The sequence below is a fragment of the Oreochromis niloticus genome, linkage group LG6 (genome assembly GCF_001858045.2).
Source record: "Oreochromis niloticus isolate F11D_XX linkage group LG6, O_niloticus_UMD_NMBU, whole genome shotgun sequence".
Classification (NCBI taxonomy): domain Eukaryota; kingdom Metazoa; phylum Chordata; class Actinopteri; order Cichliformes; family Cichlidae; genus Oreochromis; species Oreochromis niloticus.
Window position 1 is genome coordinate 12571794 of NC_031971.2, and position 15078 is coordinate 12586871.

Consider the following 15078-nt stretch of genomic DNA (forward strand, 5'->3'; position numbering starts at 1 on the left):
ACTCGAAGCTGTTGTTACACAGCCACAAAAAAACAAGGAAAAAACAGCAGCAGAGGAAGCCACGCCATCACATCCGGTGACGGAGAAATTTCAGTCGCCAGGCGCGAAGGAAAGCTTGCTTTGGTTTAGTCACAAACAATAAAAGAGAACAAGGTAAGAAAACTATGGTTTACGGTACCGACGCGGTCATTTATGTGGTTTACGTTACACGTTCGCCTGCAGCAAATAAAACGCGAGGTCGACTATTTTTTTTTTTTCTACGCGTTTCTAAAGGTGTAAAAATAAATAACTGTCCTCTTAAAAGTAAGAAAACCGTACTGTCCCTTTGTTAGGCCTAGCAGGAACTGTTCATGCTGCAGCATAACACAGTATTATCGAGAAAGTATGACCTCTAAAGTTTAGAAGTCCTCGTGAAATTCACAACAAAGCACACAGCTGAGCCTGTGGGATTTTAACGAGCAGCCTTGGTGCGTGACTCAGATCTGCAGGCCATGCACGCATTTCATACTGCAGGCCATGCACGCATTTCATACTGCAGGCCATGCACGCATTTCATACTGCAGGTCATGCACGCATTTCATACTGCAGGTCATGCACGCATTTCATACTGCAGGCCATGCACGCATTTCATACTGCAGGCCATGCACGCATTTCATACTGCAGGTCTGCATCTGTGAACTAACTGATGGTTGGCTTTCCTTTTTCTGTTTCTTTTTTCTTTTTTTTAACCAGGCATTTCTGATGTGCACGCCAGCAGACAGTGACGATATAATCATCCTGAGTAGTGATGATGACGATGATCATAAGGATGACAGAGACATGTCCTGCCTCATCGTGGAGGTGGAGAATGTGAAGGAAAAAGGTGACAGAGGTTTTATTTTCTGTGTTTGTGGATGATCTTCTGACTAATCACTAACAGCCTCTATGTTCCAGACTGCGTGTCCTCTCCCAGCACTCTGGAGGAAGACCTGGTCGTGACCTTCTCCCGCCACGCTGATGTGCTGCCTCATGCTCGCTACGACTGTCCCATACACCCTTTTACGTGAGCTACAATTTGAAATGACCATCAGTGCTCTTTACCCCCGTCTTACTGTGTCAGGTGCTCACTCTGCTTTTCTTTGGCACGCTCAGGCCTACAGAGTTGGAGACTAAAATGCCAGTAGACGGTAACCAGCTCATTTGTGATCAGTGCTTCTGCTACGTCTGCGATAAGCTGGCATCATTGGTAGGTGTTAATGTTAACATGACAAAATGTATCTGACCAGCAGTTTGGAGGGTTCACCAAACTGCATTCAGCTGGTTTGTTGCTTGTTTGTTTTGTCTCTTTGCTCTCGCCTACTCAAAAATTAAATAAATACATACTTTGTTTGTTTGTTTTTAATGTCAGTGTATCAAGTGACAGAATGGGGGGAAATAAAGAATTAAATAGTGTTATCGGCTCATTTTTAAGCTAATTCTGAATACAGGTCCTCTTCCACTTCTCTCACTTGTGGTGTGCCATAAGGTTCTGTACTGGGCTCTTATTGTTTGCGTTGTATCTGCTCCCTCTTCAGCACATTTTGGGCACCTTTAACGACATCACTGTCATCGCTGCTATCTGCTTTGCTGATGACCTTCAGTTATTCATCTCTCTTTTTAAGCTACAGATCCTGAATAGGTGTATGAAGAGTTGGATGGCAAACAGCTTTCTCCAATTTAATGAAGAAGTCCTTGTTTATGCCCCTGACTTATTTTTGCCTAAGGAAATAGAAGCTCTTGGTCCCCTTGCCTTGTTTGCTAAATTTCTATCAGGATTTGACATGAACATCACTTTGGGTGTTCATGTCTGATCTGTGGTTCACACTTGTTTTTATCACTAAAGAAATATTATCAAGTCCCATTGTGTCATGCTCCGACCTGGAGATTGTTATTTATGCATTTATTTCATTACCCCTGGATTGCTTTAATTCATTGTTGTCTAAGTAAACACAACTCCCTGGAATGTCTGAAGGTTGGTCAGAGTGTTAAGTCTTCCAAGAGCTCTCATGGCACACTGTTGCTGATCCAGCTGCACTGACTCCAGATTAAATTCAGAGTCTATTAAAAAATTCAGGTTTTGATTTTTAGAGCTCTTCATGAACAAGCACCAGCTTATGTCAGTGAAGTTTTACATCCGTATGTCCCCAGTAGGTCCTTGAAGTCATGGGGAGGTCTCTTATGAAATAGTGATTGATGTGCTTTTCTCGCTGGTTTTTCAGTGTAAAACATGGTGCGTGAGTGGCATTTGTCACTGCAACAGCCACAAGAGGAGCGCCTTCTGGAGCAACCTCAGAAACCATAAACTGCTGGGAGGACTGACTGCTTTCAACCTCACCCTGTCAGAAATGGACTCCCACCTCCGACAAGCAGGTGCAAACATAAAATTCATGCGAGGAGACACTCGAGATGAACCTCTTGTACTGTGACTTTAAATATATCTTACTAATGTATTTATTTATTTTCACTTCATGTCCAGCGACGTTGCTGCAGCAGTTCAGACAAGAGCTCTCTGCGCTCTACTCGTCCTACATGAAAGGCGAGGCACTGAAGGAATATGGTCTGAGTCAAGAGAACCAACAAGGCTTCATCTACAAGTATGTTTCATAACACTCAGATTTTGATTTCCATATTGCAATGATTAAGAGCCACATCTGCACCAATTACACATCCATAGCTGTAAGAGATTCCTAATATTTCTATAAATATGTGGAGCATTTACATTGATTATTCAGGTCAGTGTTTTTACACTGTCTACAGAATGGGCATGGTCATAGCTCACCTTGTTGAGCACTTCCTTCAGGTCATTGGTCAGAGCATCACATGTCATAAGCTCCATCAGGTGTAGGAGGTCTTTCTAATCTGGTTGGTACAGTTCTTTGTGAAACCCACACAAAAAAGAAGAAAGTAGCCATCAGTGGTCTTTATATTCACTTGGGCTTGAATCGTGGTCAATTCAATAAACTTTAGTTATATAGTGTCAATTCACAGCAACAAGTGCCTCACAGTGATTTGGATTGTAAGGTAAAGATCCTACAGTTAGCCAACCCCTCACAAGCCAAGTACTTGGTGACAGGGTGAAGGAAAAACTCACATTACAGGAGAAACCTGCAGCAAAACAGAGCTCAGGAAGGGGCAGCTAACTGCTGGGACCGGTTGGGGGCAAGTCTGCCATATCTTGTTACGGATCAGGTCCATGCCTGGAAGTCGCTGTGACAATTTTAGCTTAAACTTGTGGAAAGACCAGCTATTCATCCTACAGAGGCTCACCTCAAACACATGTCCCTTTAGACCATCAGAGGTAATTCTGGTTCCCTGAGTCCTGGTGACCAATATTGTTTAACACAGCTGATGCCTTAACATCAGCCATTATTGGAGAAAGGGTACACACTGTTTTTTGCTTTTAGTGAAGTATTTGGAGATAGTGTTATAAAAGCTTCAGTTTCTTTTCATAGGACTGCCTGACTGTAAATCTGTGATTTTTATACTTTTAATTTAATTAATTTTTACAAATTATTTCTTTATTTATTGCTTGTTCTGTTCAGTGCATTACTGACTTCTCCTCTAAACTGTAGACACGCTGATTGTGATCTGCTGTAAGTAATTATTTAAAATGAAAAAAGTCTGACATGACGTTTCAATGAGGTCAACTGTTAAGTTTAGGAGTGCAGTGCTGGAACTGGTCCACACACTTGTACATTAAGACGCTTCTTTAACTTTCCTTTGTTTTTGTTTTGTTTGTTCCAGTTACTCACCGGTGTTTGAGTTTGTGTCCTCGTTCCTGAACCAGGCAGATCAACAGGACAGCAGAGCGGCAGTCATCATGAGCCTGGGGGCTGCTGAGGACTTTATTAGACATTTCCATTTCTCAGGGTACTAATTGCAGCATTTCCACGTCTACACGCATTCGTTTTTTTCTTCATTTTCAAATGTTTTTCAATATTTTTTATTTCGTTTACAGGGGTTTCATCTTTGCTTCTCCAATGGCTAATGTTGATACAGCTAAAATGATGTTACTGCAGAGGTACATGCATGCACGTTCACTTCTTGTGTTATACCTGTAGCTCATTCACCTGGATATTCATCTTCTACTTGTGTTTGTGTGTGCTTACCAGGGTAATAGCATTCGTACAGAGACAGATGGTGATGGCTAATTTTACTCCAGACTTCATTAACAAACTACAGGATTTTTGCAAGAAACTGCATTTCCCAGCTGAGCTGAAGAACATGAGAAACAGGTGTGCTCGCCTTTTAACCTCCAGGGTTACCTGTTACATGTATATGTTGTTGCTATAACTTGATGTTTGTGTGCTCCAGCCTGTGTGTTCGTCCCTGGAACGACGTCCTGCTCGTGTCTGTGATGAAGGGGCAGAACGTGTCAGGCGTGCGTAAGGACAAAGGCAAGAAAGACGTCCTGGCTGAACAGATTTCTGTGATTCTGCTGAGGACGGAGCTACTGCAGCGTCAGCACAGGTTCGTATACGTGAACTAGTCCACTTTGCTGTGTGTAGACAGCTGTTTAACTTGTCTGTGTTGTTTATGTCTGCAGGTACAGAGAGCTGTGCCGATATCTACGAGTCGTCCAGACAGACGACATCGCACAGTGAGTACATGCACGTGTTCCTCTGTTTTTTCTTTCCAGCAAAGAGCGTTTTGTGTTATTCAGTCTTTGCATAGTTTTATTTATTTATTTTTTTTAGTTTGTTTCCCTGAAACAAAAAGAGGAATAAATAAAGATGGGTTAATTTTTTTTTTTTTTTTTTTTTTTTTCAAATTACATCAGTGTTGAAAAATAATTGATTTTGATATGATTCATCTTTAAATATCAATATGGATTTGTCTTGTGCTAATTTAAATTCTCACTCTTTCTGGATTGCTTCAGAGTTTTTGTGCTGTAACTTGAGTATACTTCTTCTACAACTACTACTGATGATAAGACTCTTAATAATAATAAAGCCTTTCATGTTGTTGTATTGAGGATGCAGTGACATTAGGCGTGCCAGTCCTGAATAATGCATTTATTAAGTTGAAAAGGCAGTACATGATTTAAAAACATAACACAACCAGCACTGAGTGGTGTTTTGGGGGTGAGGTGAGGACCAGGCTTGACTATTTGTAGGCACTTTGTAAGAAAATCCTTGATCCAGGTTCAGGTGAGAGTGGGACAGTTTCCTGGATCAGGATATCAGTGTCACAACTTTAACATGTTTTGTTCTACAGGGTGGGCCATTTATATGGATAGACTGTAATAAAATGGGAATGGTTGGTGATATTAAAGTCCTGTTTGTGGCACATTAGTATATGTGAGGGGGCAAACTCCTCAAGATGGGTGGTGACCATGGTGGCCATTTAGAAGTCGGCCATCTTGGATACAACTTTTGTTTTTTCAATAGGAAGAGGGCCATGTGACACATCAAACTTATTGGTAATGTCACAAGAAAAACAATGTTGTGCTTGGTTTCAACGTAACTTTATTCTTCAGTTCATGAGTTATTTACAAGTTTCTGACCACTTATAAAATGTGTTCAATGTGCTGCCCATTGTGTTGGATTGTCAATGCAACCCTCTTCTCCCACTCTTCACACACTGATAGCAACACCGCAGGAGAAATGCCAGCACAGGCATCCAGTATCCGTAGTTTCAGGTGCTGCACATCTCGTATCTTCACACCATAGACAATTGCCTTCAGATGACCCCAAAGATAAAAGTCTAAGGGGGTCAGATCGGGAGACCTTGGGGGCCATTCAACTGGCCCACGACGACCAATCCACTTTCCAGGAAACTGTTCATCTAGGAATGCTCGGACCTGACACCCATAATGTGGTGGTGCACCATCTTGCTGGAAAAACTCAGGGAACGTGCCAGCTTCAGTGCATAAAGAGGGAAACACATCATCATGTAGCAATTTCAAATATCCAGTGGCCTTGAGGTTTCCATTGATGAAGAATGGACCCACTATCGTTGTACCCCATATACCACACCAAACCATCACTTTTGTTGGTCCAACAGTCTTGGAGGGATCCATCCAATGTGGGTTAGTGTCAGACCAATAGCGGTGGTTTTGTTTGTTAACTTCACCATTCACATAAAAGTTTGCCTCATCAATGAACAAAATCTTCTGCGTGAACTGAGGGTCCTGTTCCAATTTTTGTTTTGCCCATTCTGCAAATTCTGTGCGCCGACCTGGGTCATCCTCGTTGAGATGCTGCAGTAGCTGGAGTTTGTAAGGGTGCCATTTGTGAGTAGCTAATATCCGCCGAAGGGATGTTCGACTAATGCCACTCTCCAGTGACATGCGCGAGTGCTACGCTGTGGGCTCTTGCTGAATGAAGCTAGGACAGCCACTGATGTTTCTGCATTAGTGACACTTTTCTTTCGTCCACATTTTGGCAAATCCAACACTGAACCAGTTTCACGAACCTTAGCAAGCAGTTTGCTAACTGTAGCATGGGAGATGGGTGGTCTCGTAGGGTGTCTTGCATTGAAATCTGCTGCAATGACCCGGTTACTGCGTTCACCAGATATCAACACAATTTCGATCCGCTCCTCACGTGTTAACCTCTTCGACATGTCAATGGCTGTGAACAAAGAGAAACTTGTAAATAACTCATGAAAGAATAAAGTTACGTTGAAACCAAGCACACCATTGTTTTTCTTGTGACATTACCAATAAGTTTGATGTGTCACATGACCCTCTTCCTATTGAAAAAACAAAAGTTGTATCCAAGATGGCCGACTTCTAAATGGCCACCATGGTCACCACCCATCTTGAGGAGTTTGCCCCCTCACATATACTAATGTGCCACAAACAGGACTTTAATATCACCAACCATTCCCATTTTATTACGGTGTATCCATATAAATGGCCCACCCTGTACATTTACAAAGTAAAGCCCATAAGCTGATCACCCCCACGCCACGGCCATTAGGAAGAGGGGAGGTTTGAGGCGCTTCTGCACTTGCTTCACATTTTCGATCTTTTTCTTCCAGTCTAGGATGGATAATACATTTCTGGTGTAGTAAAACTTCAACAAAGTAATAAACTGAATAATTAATAAAGGGAAAAACTGTAGCTCTTCCATATTTCATAGTTTAAAACCCCATCTGGAGTTCATTAATTCATTAAATATAGGTTCAGAAATGACTGTAAATCTGCAGTTACCATCTATAGAGAAACTAAAATCTCAACTCAAACGTTCAAATATTTAGACACCAGCAATGACATGTTGCTGCATTGCATTTGTTTCTCTGTCAGGTTCCAGCAGATACAAGACCTCATCCCCTACTTCATGTGCATGGCTGGAGACTTTTCATCAGCTCTCACAAGTTTGTTCCCCTCGGTGAACGCTCCCGCTTCCCGCTTTACTCCGGACCTCTTCCTCTTTTATCTCAAAGTCTTTGAAACAGCGACTGCACCAAAGCTGACACCAGTCAGTAAACCAGGCGAGCTCTGCTGTCCTGGTGCAGCGTGGGAGTCTATTAAAGGTACGGCAGAGATGGGGTTTTTGTTGTTGTTGTTGTTGTTGTTTTGTACCAAGTTCAGAAGTGACCCAAATCAGTTTTTTGCTCGTGTTTGATTTTTCTTTGTGTTACTCTAATCATCACGAATAATTATCACAAAATTTTCAGTTCAAAGTGCATTACTCAAGTAGGGCTGCCACAAACGATTATTTTGATAGTCGACTAGTCACCGATTATTTCTGCGGCTAATCAGATCATGCATCCATTGGACGTAAAACGTACAGTTTATTGCACCAGCATGCATCTGCTCTTATATAACTATCATTAGCTTACAGCTTGAAGTGTTTAAGGTATGTGCTAACTAAAAATAAAGACAAGATGATAGTTTATTAAATTTTAATGACATTTGCAGATTGTTTCGGTGGAGTTTAATAAACTCAGCCGTCTGCTCCTTGCTATCTAAAATTTAACAGGACACCAGAGTATACTCTCGAGCATCTCACACTTCTGATAATCAGTTGTCTGCTTGACGTTTATTCAGCTGTGTAAAAACTATAAATTTAATCTCAGCCAAACCGATTTACTCAGGAACAAATAAAATACTAAAAAAAAGCCAAACAATATCATTTTTAAGTTATCTAAGTGACTTATATTACATGTTTAACCTGAGTAGCGAAAGACGGCGGTGGGTTTGTAAACGATTTGCCGGGAGTCCGGTGTTCTCACAGACTCTAGTGAGCCTTCAACCCCGGCTAACGTCCGAAAACGTCGGAGTGCTTTTGAAAACATGTGGTGTCTTGATAAACTGAGCAGATATTTGAGGTTAAACAGCTACATTCTGGCCTGAAAATATGTTAAACTTTATTTTGTGACCCAAAAAAAAAATTAAACTAACTAGCTGCCGCCATTGTTGACAACGGCGCTGGGCCGCGCTATGAATTCTGGGACACAGCTTCTTCTTCTTCGGGGTTTAACGGCAGCTGGCATCCTTACACATGCAGTGCTGCCATCTTCTGTTTCAGTCCGTTATTACACTCTTAAATACTACTACTTATTCCTGCGTCTTTTGGGATCTTACAAAGCTTCTAACGACGCGTCGACTATTAAATTAGTCGTCGACTTAATCGTGACTAGTCGACTAATCGTGGCAGCCCTGTACTCAAGCCATTCATGTCATCACTCCACCACATTCCCAGCTTCAACTGTGCATCCTGATACACCTCAATAGAGATGTGGCAGCCATTGCTGCACAATAATGTCATGTGATCGCAGCTACAGCCCCTTAAAGTTATACTAACTGTGACCTCTGTGCTTGCTTCTCTATGACAGCCTCCTGTGTGAGAAGTCTTTGTTACTGTCAGAACAGTAACAAGAGCATATGAAGCAGGTTCCATGGGAATCTGATTTTGGCCACACAATTGCAACATTAATATGAACAGTTCAACAAAAAAAGTCAACGCAAAATATCCAAATGAAGCAACGAGGTTTGCAGTGTAATCGTAGCTTCAGGATAAGATTTGGGAAAAACAAGGATTGATAAGAAATCCGATTCCCCTCTGTGTGTAGATGCTGTGCCGCTGAAACGTCATGAGCTGGTGAGGTTCGCTCTCAGGGCTCAGGGATGCTGCAGTGCTGTATACGCTGATGTAAGTTAAAAGCTCCTTTTCGCTTTTGAGCAATCTCCTCATTCAAGTCTGAAAAATGTTTTTGTCTCTAGATATCTGTCATCTGTATTTCTTGGTTCAGGTACACTTTATACTTGTTAAAACCTGTCTAGTATGTTCCATGTCTGACTGCATGTCTAATACTCCTCTGATCCAGTCTCGGTGTTGGACCAGTTTGCTCACGATTGTCAACAAGCCTTGCGGTTCACTCACTGCTTTACCCATGCCCAGTCTGCAGTTTCTGCAGGTGTGTATTCCTTGGTTGTTAGAGTTAGACTTGCAGCTTTCTCCATGTTTCTCTGCTTTGTTTCATTCTGTATTTTGTCTCCTCAATGTCTGAATGATGAAGGAAGCGCGGGATGTTGTGAAAGAGAGATTGCTTGATCAGAAGGGCTCCAATATGCAGATCCCACGATCCTTGCATGAGGTCAGTGCGTTTACACTTACACTTCACTGTTTAGAATTTGCGAGAACTAAACAGCCCAATGTGTTCACAGGTGTATCCAGATCAGGCCTTGCTCCTGTTGGTGACAGAAGCTTTGAGCCAAAGAATCCTCGATTCCGTTTTGTATCCGATCCTACCTGTGCTCAACACCTTTAAGGTAGCCAACTCTTGCTTTCCTTCCATAGACGCCACACCACCGTTTTGCTTTCACATACTTAAGCTATATCATCTAAAGGGCTCTTTTGGGACACGCAACAATAACGGTGCTATAATTTTGTGTAACTATGAAAGTTTGAGTGTCTCTTGCATCTTTGGCTCGTTAAAGTAATAATTAAAGGTACTTTTCGCGGCTCCCTTATTTCCCAAGGCGTCGCCACAGCGGGTGGATCTGCATCTTTTCATTTGGCACTGGATCTCCCCCCCCCAAATTACAAAACAACAGACATGCACAACAAATAAGACAAGTAGTTGTTTTAGAGAATCACTCTCAGCCTCACTCTTCTCAAATTGATTACAGGTCAGTTTTTATTTATATAGCAACAAAATCACAGGAATAGTTACCTCCTGCTGTGATTTATTGGAAGGTAATACAGATGACCCACTATGAGCAACCAATTGGTAACAGTGGGGAGGAAAACCTACCTTTTAAGACTTGGGGGGGGGGGACAAAACAAAAACATCTGCTGCAAGTAGGTGAGGTGAGGAGAGGAAGACAGGACATAAGAGACACTGTGGAAGAGTCAGAAAATCCACGTGTCTTCGGTTATTGGAGGCACACATCTACAATTTTGTTGCTGCTCTCTAAAGAAATGTTTAAGATACAGCTCTTCACTCAAGTCTCATCTGTGATGAAAACCACCTGTGACAGATCAGATTAACACGCCAGTAATGGATAAATGGTAAATGGCCTGTATTTGTATAGCACTTTACTAGTCCCTAAGGACCCCAAAGCGCTTTACACATTCAGTCATCCACCCATTCACACACTGGTGATGGCAAGCTACATTGTAGCCACAGCCACCCTGGGGCGCACTGACAGAGGCGAAGCTGCCGGACACTGGCGCCACCGGGCCCTCTGACCACCACCAGTAGGCAACGGTTGAAGTGTCTTGCCCAAAGACACAACGACCGAGACTGTCCAAGCTGGGGCTCGAACTGGCAACCTTCCGATTACAAGACGAACTCCCAACTCTTGAGCCACGCCCATGAATAACTCTACAAATTAATAAAAGCAGCTGAAGTGTGTAGCAGTGTGTAGTTTCCAGCTGTTCACAGAAGTCTTTCTTCTAACACTGTTACACTTAGGTTGCAGGATGCTTTCTCTTAGGTGAGAGTGTTACTCGCAGTTAAACACATGACACCACAACTTTAAAATTATGTCTTGTCTGTTTGTTTGGGGTCACTATTGACTGAAAAGATTCTACAATTTCACACTTTGAATTCTCTTTCATGTTCTCCTATCCTAAAGAAAGGAACTGGACAGTAGTATGTCACTCACTGGATTATCAAATTGAAAAGAAACTCAAAATTCACATTCTCACTTCACAACTTGGAGGATTTTTGTCAGCAGACCAAGCCATGATTGTCACTCTGCAGTGACTACAATTGCATACTTTAAAATAGAGTAGGTTATAGTTTTGTTTTTTGTTTTAGTTTTATTTGGGGGGGTTGCTGTTGTTTGTTGTTTAATCAGCTGTCTTGTGTTGCAGGACAATTCATGGGCCTTTAAGTGGCTTTGTGAAAGTTTTTCCTCCAGTGAAGAACATCTGAAAAGATTCTTTCAGGGGATTGCACAGGAGCGGGAAAACATAGCAAGTATGTGAACAAGTCTTGAGATAAACCACTACAAATCTCAGCATCCTTTAGCTAATAAAATTAACTTCCAGAAACAGAAAAGCTTTGATTTAATACAATCCCAGTTCCCAAAAAAGTTTGTGTGCGTTAAATGTAAATATAAAAAATGGAGTGTAACGTCAAGTCAAGTGGCTTTGTCATTCCAACCATGTGCAGTGGTACAGTACACAAAGAAACGAGACAACGTTCCTCCAAGACCGTGGTGCTACATATGACAAAGAACAGACAATCAACACAGGACTACATAAAGTGCAATGTGCAAAAACACAAAACAAAGACAGTGCAACACCAGGCAGAACAGAACAATACAGACACAAGACAGTGCAGACACAACAGTGCAATAGAAATGTGCAAAAAGTAACTTGGTGTGTGTGTGTGTGTGTGTGTGTGTGTGATTCTGCAGAGAAGTGCTTGGTATTGACGTGTATGAAGGTATGCATGTGTGTCAGTCCAGTCACTGAGTGTTCAGGAGTCTGACGGCTTGGGAAGAAAATGTTTCACAGTCTGGCAGTGAGGGCCTGAATACTCCAGTACCTTTTGCCAGAAGGCAGCAGGGTGAAGAGTGTGTGTGAGGGGTGTGTGGTTCCTCCACAATGCTAGTTGCTTTGCGGATGCAGCAGGTGCGATAAGTGTCTGTGATGGAGGGAAGAGAGGCTCTAAAAGCTTTAGAGCTACATATTTATACCGACTCATCCTTTTACCTCAGCACAAGTGGGACAAGCAAGGACTTTGTAACTATGAAATATTGTCTGATAAATGATTTTTTTTTTTTTACCGAATCTCATTGGCGTCATTACTTTTCTTCTTGTTCCAGTGCATCCTGATTGCACAGACTTGCCCCCAGCAGAGCTACAGAAGTCTTAAACACTGTTTACAGCACTGTTACCTTCCACAAATACTGCAGAGAGTCACCAGCGTCTTACAGATGTCCGACTGTACCTGCGTCCTCACACCAGCTCACGTTCTTACAATGCACATACATCTGTTATTCACCATCTGAATGCAAGAGACTTGATATTAATTCACCTTTTTAATGTTCATAAAAATGTTAATATGTTACACTGATAAATAAAAACAGTTTTATGCATCAGTTTGCTGAATCACTGCTTGAATGTAAAATGACTTTATTGTCTACACAGCAAGATAAACAGTACAGTGTTAAAGAGAAGGATGTTGCTCTGTCATTTTATAAAGGCACTTTATGGTTTCAAATCGTGTGCTGTGTCCAACAAATCACACAGTTGGATTAGCGGGCTTTTATGGAGTTCTAGTTACCACAGTAACTGATGGTGTAATGTGTACTTTTATAGACAAGTCAGGATTTTTTTACAAAAAGTTATAATTTTTTAATTCTAAGGAAATCTGTGGTTCCTGGTGCAGAATTGAATCTGCACCCACACTGGCACTACTACAGTGGAAAAGAGGTACCTGAACCACATCAATTTAAAAAAAAAAAAAAAAAAATTGTAATTGCTATGCCAACACTATAAATCCATTATCAATTCAGCCAAGAAACTCTGCACACTATAGAGCATCAGTGGTCAGTTCACTCCCTGGCTTCTCCAGCCTGCACATCAAATATCCTTGGGCAAGATACTAAACATTTGCCCCGCTGCATCCCTCAGTGTTTGTGCGAACGTGTGACAAGGCTCCAGTATAGAAAAATGCGCTGGTTTGAATGAGGCTTGCAGTAAAAAGCACCGGAGTGCTCAGTGGTAAAGCATTTTAAAAGTACCAGTACCTTTACACCACATACAGCTTTTACAAAACCGTGTACACTTCTCCACCAATGCTTCACTTGAGACTTTGATGGGTGATTCAATGTAATGCACTACCTGTCTGTTCAAAAAAAACATGGTACTGAGCTTCCAGTTTAACCTTTAGCAAGAACCCACTGACATCCCACAGACCTGCAGTTTTACTGCATGGGCCGCATTATCATCATTAGTAGTAGTAGTAGAATAATTATAGGCTGCCAGTTATTTGTGACTATCAGACACGCTAAAGGCAGGGTGACAGGTTTTTACAAAGTAATGATGTAATGGACCTACATGTCATGTGGATGTTGTGCTGTACTCCATAGTAAACAGTACTCTATAGAGGTTACAGGCTTGCTTACATTGCACAGTGTTCAGATAAGGCTCAGTTTTCTTAAATTACAAGTTCATGTGTCATTAGGGGTTAAGGCTGCCAGCATGTGGAAGGGCTTTGGTGCCAAGTGAGGCACTAGTGCAACGATGTGACCTAAATCTATATTTAACACAGCAGATAAAAACACTTTTTTTTTTGTACTGAAATGTTCACAGCAGCAGTTGATCAAACCTAAAAATTAGAGAAACATCGAAACATTCGGGGTTTCTCTTTTCCCCCGTCTCGACTCCTATGTTGTAATTGTGTTTCTGTGCGTTTGCACTGAGCTGTAAGCGAATCTTAACACTGGCGGTCCACGTCCCGTATACCGCTGTTTAATGAGATGAGACAGATAGCTCATCACTCTCAAATCACATTCACTGCTGCAGAGTCCTCGTTCACTGCAGAGTCCTCGTTCACACCAGGAATCCACTTCGGTGTCACCCTTCTCTTTAGTCACACGTAGATTTTTAAAAAGAGGTATAAATGTGTGCACCAGTACGTGATTGACCAGCGCAGCAAGGCAGCTCTCCAGATGCTGCACGTAGGTGATGCCCCGGATGATACCAGTGTGAGGATTGGCCAGTCTGCTGAGAAGAGAACCAGAGTAAGACGGGCACCGCAGCGTCCTCTGGTCGAGGTCCAGCAGAGCCAAATAACGACTGTAGCGACTCAGAGAAGGAAGGATGGTGGAAAAAGAAGCCGAGGATGATCTGGTGCAAGAAACCATGACATGGATGTGATATTAATAAATTTCATTTATGGGCTGAAGCTGAAAAAAAGGAAGAAATAAGTTGCAGCCTTCTACAGATGTCAGTATACTGTCATTTTGGATGGACAACTTGAAGATACCTAGAGCCATAAACCTAGCAAGTAAACAATGAAAAGCATAAACCTCAGCTGCTCAGTTTGTAAAGGCGGTGACAGAACTTAATGTTTCCAGGTCTGACCAATAACTGCAGTAATTAGCCTTAAATGGCCACCTGATTAAAAGCATTTATTTACAGTGTACAGTTAAAGCACCCAACTTGACAGCAGACACAAACATGTTTACAGTCTGGGACAAAAACTTTTTGGCTAATGTCCCCCACTCGCTCATTACAACTGTTGGGAGGGTCATACTTTTTAAATTTCTCTATAACAGCTCCAGTTAAACTGTATTTGGATTAAAGTCATGCATTATTAATGGTTTGGCAAATTTGAGGGCTAGTGGATACAAGCCATAGACTACAAAATATATCTACAGAAATAGTGACAGGCAGCTGTAGCTGTTAGCTGCCTGCTAGCTCTAACCTTACCTCAATGAAATGGACATCTCATCGGTGTGAGGTTGCTGACTTTTATTTGTCTTAACCTCCTAAGACCCGAACTCTTCCACGGCATGCATTTTTAATTTCTCTTTGATATTTGGGCATATTGGGGCCCGATGAATGTAAAAACAAAGAATTTCCAGATTATTTCTTTTTCCCTTATTTTTGTTTTTAATAAAAATGAGAGCCACAAATGAGG

At 41.8% G+C, this 15078-nt stretch overlaps 2 protein-coding genes across 6 annotated transcripts in view; one reads left to right on the forward strand and one right to left on the reverse strand.

The window, feature by feature from the left end:
• On the forward strand, window positions 1–12530 carry zgc:112980 (uncharacterized). Of its 2 annotated transcripts, XM_005460720.4 has the most exons (18): window positions 2–153; window positions 733–862; window positions 934–1042; window positions 1132–1225; window positions 2238–2388; window positions 2495–2612; window positions 3763–3888; window positions 3977–4039; window positions 4131–4253; window positions 4333–4488; window positions 4565–4618; window positions 7271–7500; window positions 9043–9122; window positions 9298–9387; window positions 9490–9567; window positions 9638–9742; window positions 11295–11400; window positions 12254–12446. In XM_005460720.4, the coding sequence occupies exons 2-18, from the start codon at window positions 742–744 to the stop codon at window positions 12301–12303; spliced, it is 1854 nt and encodes a 617-aa protein (XP_005460777.1). In that variant the 5' UTR covers window positions 2–153; window positions 733–741; the 3' UTR covers window positions 12304–12446. The 2 variants fall into 2 exon arrangements, with proteins under 2 accessions (XP_005460776.1, XP_005460777.1); XM_005460719.4 differs by lacking the exon at window positions 11295–11400 and having other exon boundaries at window positions 1–153; window positions 12254–12530.
• The window catches only part of smcr8b (Smith-Magenis syndrome chromosome region, candidate 8b), a 9755-nt gene continuing 7133 nt past the window's right edge, over window positions 12457–15078 (reverse strand). For all 4 annotated transcript variants that reach the window (XM_005460717.4, XM_019360135.2, XM_013264553.3 and 1 more), the window contains one exon: window positions 12457–14282. In XM_005460717.4, coding sequence (XP_005460774.1) covers window positions 13820–14282 — 463 coding nt within the window. In that variant the 3' untranslated portion in view covers window positions 12457–13819. The remainder of the gene's footprint in view (window positions 14283–15078) is intronic.

Coding starts and splice junctions, on each gene's coding strand:
- zgc:112980 (XM_005460719.4), top strand. CDS start 742: ATGTGCACGCCAGCAGACAGTGACGATATAATCATCCTGAGTAGTGAT. Junction 2,389..2,494: donor CTCCCACCTCCGACAAGCAG/GTGCAAACATAA, acceptor CTTCATGTCCAG/CGACGTTGCTGCAGCAGTTC. Junction 3,889..3,976: donor AGACATTTCCATTTCTCAGG/GTACTAATTGCA, acceptor TTTCGTTTACAG/GGGTTTCATCTTTGCTTCTC.